Below are 5,430 nucleotides of genomic sequence, written 5' to 3'. Positions count from 1 at the left end.
TGTTGGTTTAAACTCTCTAATGTTGGAAATCCCCAAACCGAAACAAGGTTCCAATGGGCTAAATGATACTTATGCTGCTCACCCATGTTTCCCCATAAGAAGTGAGCCATCTGAGAATTAATAGCTTTTATAGCTCATTTTGGGAACTTCACCACTGTCATCAGATAAGCAGGGATACTCACCACACAAGCACACAGTAAAATAATTTTGCCTCTATAGGTTAAATATCTCCCTAACCAACCAAAAATACCTTTAATAATTATGTCAATTAAAGGTTGAAGGTCTTCTCTTCTCAGATTATCATAGTGCAAGGGAACTCCCAAATACTTAATAGGGAAAGAACCTAGATTGCAACTGAAGATCTGGGCACAGACCCTTGCTATATCCTCATCCATGTTAATAGTGATGAGGTCACTTTTATGGAAATTAATTTTCATACCCGAGAGGTTTTTAAAACAAGATAAAATCCATTTAAAATTTCTCGTAGGAATCCTCTAGAAAGAGGAGAGTATCATCCGCATATTGGAGACTAATCACTCCTTCCGGAACAATATTTGTTAGCAACCCCGAAATCAGTCCGTGATGAGAAGCTTTGATAAGCATTTTAGAAAATACATCAGCAACCAGGTTGAATAACAGTGGGAAAATGGGATCTCCTTGTTTGAGGCCCTTACCACCTACAAAGTAGATTGAGGCCCTTACCACCTACAAAGTAGGGGCCAGTAGTACCATTGATATGAACACTAAAGGTACTTTGAAATAGTAAGCTCTTGATCCAAGAAATCCATTTGGGACCAAAACCCCGGGACTCTAACATCTCAAACAGGAAATCCCAACTAACTCTATCATATGCTTTATCATAATCTAACTTAAGCATAAGCCCTGACCTATTAGTTTTTTTCACCTCATGAATTACTTCACGAGCTAACACAACACTTTCAAGAATGTATCTCCCTTTAATAAAAGCAGTTTGATTGGGAGATAATCTATTGATAAGAACTTTAGAGAAAAAAATTACAGCACAGTTACTCAGGCTAATAGGTGTGAACTTTTTCATATGCTTGGCATCAGGCTCTTTTGGGATCAAAATGATCAGCGCAAAGTTGAGTCTATGCATATCTAACCTACCACCTTCAAACTCTCACCATTGTCATAAAGTCAGCTTTTATTACCTCCCAAAAGATATAATAGAATAGAAACGATAAACCATCTGGCCCACGGGCACCATTGGCCCTGTTTGGATACAAAGATATGATAGAATAGAAACGATAAACCATCTGGCCCACGGGCACCATTGGCCCTGTTTGGATACTCTAGCTTAGCTAGTGGTTAGAGTTAGTTTCTAGCTCATGACTAACCATAAACTAACTCTAGCCAAATAGGTGTTTGGATGGAAGGGTTAGATTGACAATAGATGCACTTTATGGAAATAGAAAAGTGATTTTTAATAGACCCCATGAAAACTAGCTCCAATTAGCATTTATTGGCTAGTGGAAGAGAGAGAGAGAAATATTTTTTAATGAACCCCATAAAAACTAGCTCCAATTAGCACCTTTTGGGTGAACTAGTTTTTTTTAGGTGAGTTAGATGCAACTAGCTCTAATCTAACCCTTGTGTTTGGATACTTTAGGGCTAGTTGAATCCAAACTAGCTCAAACTAACTCTAGCCCATGGATCCAAACAGGGCCATTGTAATAAGAACAAAACATGGCCTCTTTAATTTCCATGGAGGGTTTAAATTACTATTTAAATAGACACAATTAATTGAAATGTATAGCTTGCCTGGCTCTCTGTATGACTTACAACAAATATAACAAGATTATCAAACCGAACGAAATATCATGCTACGAATACCAATGTAATTATTACTTTTTTCATTTAAAATAAATGTCTCAACTTTGTATATTTTCATATAATATAAAGTTGAGAAACTTATTTTAAGATGAAGAGATTATTAGCTTTGGCTCTCGCAGTATCTTGAGACTTCAGTGCCAAGCTCCAAGACTCCCAACCTAGCGTCGACGATTGACTTCAATTAGGCGGCGATGCTCGTACCAATCGACGCTTCCAACTCTGTGCGCCAACGTAGCCGCCTACCTAGACAAAGCTGCTTCGGTTGTGTCTCGCTTTTGAGCTTTAGAAATCTCTGCACATTTTTTCAATGAAGATGGCTGAAAGATTCCTTAATTTCAACGTATGGAAGATGAACCGAAACCTTGCTGCTCCCCAGCCACGGGTTCCTTATCTGCCCGCGCGCCGCTGGCTCGCGCCACCACCTCGTCTACGAACGCCTGCACGTGGCGGTCCGACGACCCGCCGGGCGCTACGGCTGTCCTCGCCGCCGCGCTCCACGCCCTGGCGTTCTCGAGCATCGCGCTGGCGTCCGGCCCGGCCACGGCGTCCTCCACGGCGTCGCGCACGGCGTCACGTCCCAGCGGCGCGCCGATGCGCACGCCCATCTTGAACTCCTCCACGAGGTACTTGGCGTCCGTGCACTGGTCGCCCCACTGCGGGAACGCCACCACCGGCAGCCCCGCCGCGAGCGTCTCCAGCGTGGAGTTCCAGCCACAGTGCGTGAGGAAGCAGGCCGTGGACGGGTGCGCGAGCACCAGGTCCTGCGGGCTCCATGGCACCACCATGCCGCGCCCGGCGACGGAGTCCAGGTACCCCTCCGGGAGCATCGCGCTGCAGTCCGGCCGAACCACCCACAGGAAGGGGCGGCCGGTGAACGCGAGCCCGTGCGCCATCTCGGCCAGCTCCTCGGCGGACAGCACCACGACGCTGCCGAGCGACGCGTACACGACGGAGCGCGGCGCCTGCGCGTCCAGCCACCCCACGCAGTCGTCTGCCGACTTGATCATGTCGCCGCGCACGGCGCCCTCCTCCTCCAGCTCGACGAGCGGGCCCACGGGGATGAGCGGCGGCGGCGGCGGCGAGACGCCCGGGAGCGCGTCCACCACGTCGGCCTCCAGCTCAGCGAAGGAGTTGACGAACACCCACGACGCCTTGTGGATGGTGCGGAACTGCTTCAGTATCGCCTCGGTGAGGAGCTTGTAGGGGTTCGACGGCAGCAGGAACGACGGCACGTCGGCGACGGACAGCGCCGGGAGCCCCGGGAGCTTGACCCGCGCGTCCAGGTCGTCCTCGGGCGGGAACTCCACGAGCCCGTGCACGTGGTGGTAGTAGAGCGAGAACACGGCGCACGACTGCACCCACAGCACCGCCGTGGGTATGCCGGCGTCGTGGGCGACGTCGACCGCCCACGGGAGGAACGGGTTCCCGACGACGCACGTCACCGGTCGCCCCGCCGCCTCCTGGCGCCTCAGCAGCTCCGCGAACGCCACCGGGCCGGACGTCTCCAGGTGCCGCATCAGGGCGTCGAGCTCGTTCCCGTCGAAATCGTCGTCCAAGAACTCGAACCTTATGCGGCCGCGGCCGAGCGGCACGCCGTCGCCTCCAGCCTCCACCCCGGACGAGGCCGTGATCTTGCCTCCAACATACGAGGTCGAGGAGAAGGTGACCAGGAGACCCTTGGCCGCGAAGCGCTTGGCGAGGCGGAGCATGGGGTTGACGTGGCCCTGCCCCGGGAAGCATATGAGGAGCAAGTGGGGCGCCGACGACGTCGCCGCCGCCGCCGCGGTGACCGCGGCCGGGGCTTCCTCGCCCATGGCTGTCCGGCTGTTATCGAGATCCCGAGGGGCGGAAATAAATGTCGTCTTCTCTTCTTGCCTGATACTGAGCTGAGGCTACACTGGTGCAGATGATCACTGGGGGCTTACTCTTTAGCTACCGCATTTATACGGAAATCGGTTCGGTCGTGACGTGTGCGATGCCGTCCGACGTGCCATGATACTTGTCCAGCAGTTTTGTGCCGTCTAGGCGAAGCAGGAGGGGTCAAGTTTGCCTCTGTGGCTCTCCCCACATTTGGTGGTAACTATTTTGCCGTTACAATATACTCATTATTCATTGTACAGCAAGAATGTGACCTGGAATGAATATTACTCCGGGGAAACAGCTAGGTGGGTGTGACAGGATAGTAGAATATGAATATGACAGCAAGTTAGAGATTTTTTTTCAATAATTAAAAAAAATCAAATAGTCAAGAAGTATTTTTAGATTAAATTTGACTTTGTTTTGCACAAGCATATAATTTTTCGTGGGAAAAAAATAGTATTGGCTTCAGGGTAAAAAGACAAATTATTTGTTACTATAGCTTACTATTTACGCTATTTTGATCCGAAATTTCACTTTTCTTAAAGAGGTCAAAGGGTTAAAGAATTGTGAAATTTTTCCCGCAAGTATAATTGGATGTCAAGTTTATTTTTGAAATATTTTTTAAATTTTTAATTTTTTATTGAATTGCTAAAAGATCATATAAATTGTATATACACCAATAAAACAAATGTTTCTCTCCTTATCGGGAGGTCCAATCTCTATCAGTAAGAACATCTACAGCCGGACATAGCAAATTTAACCCTGCAAACGACTGTCGACGCGTTTGGTGCGTCCGCTAACACTCAAGAGACACGTCTCATTTGTTGACTTCCACACGCAGGTCCATCATATCAAAACCCTTGGAACCTTACAATTCATATAACTCTACATAAAATTAGAACAACATGCAGTTCATCGAATAAGATTGCATTGCCGGACAAAAGAAGCATATCATCGAAGTTCATCGGCAAGTCCATACTACAAGCTACTTAAAACATACTTAAAATATAAACAAAAATGGGGAAGGGCGGCGAAAATCACCATTTCTTCACCGACCCCTTCCCTTATCGATCTTCGACGCGGTTTGTGCCCCTCCTCAATGTAGGCGTCGACGTGCGAAGGTGCGTCGTCGCCGGAGCTGGAGGTGGAGTTGTCCGTTAGATCGAAGATGTCGGAGCTGCACCTCATGCCCGATAGCCTGCGGAGCAAGCGGTCTTGCTTCTTGGCATTGCTGGCTGCCATCGCCTTCGTTGTCGCCTCCTTGTTTGCTTCGTGCCTCGACAACTCGATGGCCAGTCGAAACGCCTCGGCATTCTTGCGGCGAAGGCGGCGTGCATTTGTCTTCGCCGTCATGAAAGAGTGACGGGGGACTGACATGAGGAGCCAATAAGACGCGTCCGGGTAAAAAGGCAAAAAATATTTGCTATTATAGGTTACTATTCATACTATTTTGATCAAAAATTTATCTTTCCTTAAAGAAGTTAAAGAGTAAAAGAATTATTAAAATTTTCCCACAAGTATAATGGGAAGTCAAGTTTATTTTTTTATTTTTTTTGAATTGCTAGAAAAAATCACATAGAATGCATATACATGCAAGAACCAAATGTTACTGTCCTTATCGGAAGGTCCAATCTATAGTTGTAAGAGCATCTGCAGCCGGACATGGCAAATTCAAGCCCACAAACACGGACGCGTCCGGGTGCGTCCGTTAGCACT

At 48.1% G+C, this 5,430-nt stretch overlaps 1 protein-coding gene across 1 annotated transcript; it reads right to left on the bottom strand.

The window, feature by feature from the left end:
- Positions 1-1,751: 1,751 nt before the first annotated feature.
- LOC123404715 (gallate 1-beta-glucosyltransferase 84A23-like) lies at positions 1,752-3,764 on the bottom strand. Its single transcript, XM_045098662.1, has one exon. The coding sequence runs from the start codon at positions 3,666-3,668 to the stop codon at positions 2,190-2,192; it is 1,479 nt and encodes a 492-aa protein (XP_044954597.1). The 5' UTR covers positions 3,669-3,764; the 3' UTR covers positions 1,752-2,189.
- Positions 3,765-5,430: the final 1,666 nt, after the last annotated feature.

This window comes from Hordeum vulgare, chromosome 6H (assembly GCF_904849725.1).
Source record: "Hordeum vulgare subsp. vulgare chromosome 6H, MorexV3_pseudomolecules_assembly, whole genome shotgun sequence".
NCBI lineage: Eukaryota > Viridiplantae > Streptophyta > Magnoliopsida > Poales > Poaceae > Hordeum > Hordeum vulgare.
Note: the sequence above shows the minus strand (reverse complement) of the source record. Positions and strands in the feature narration are given on the sequence as shown.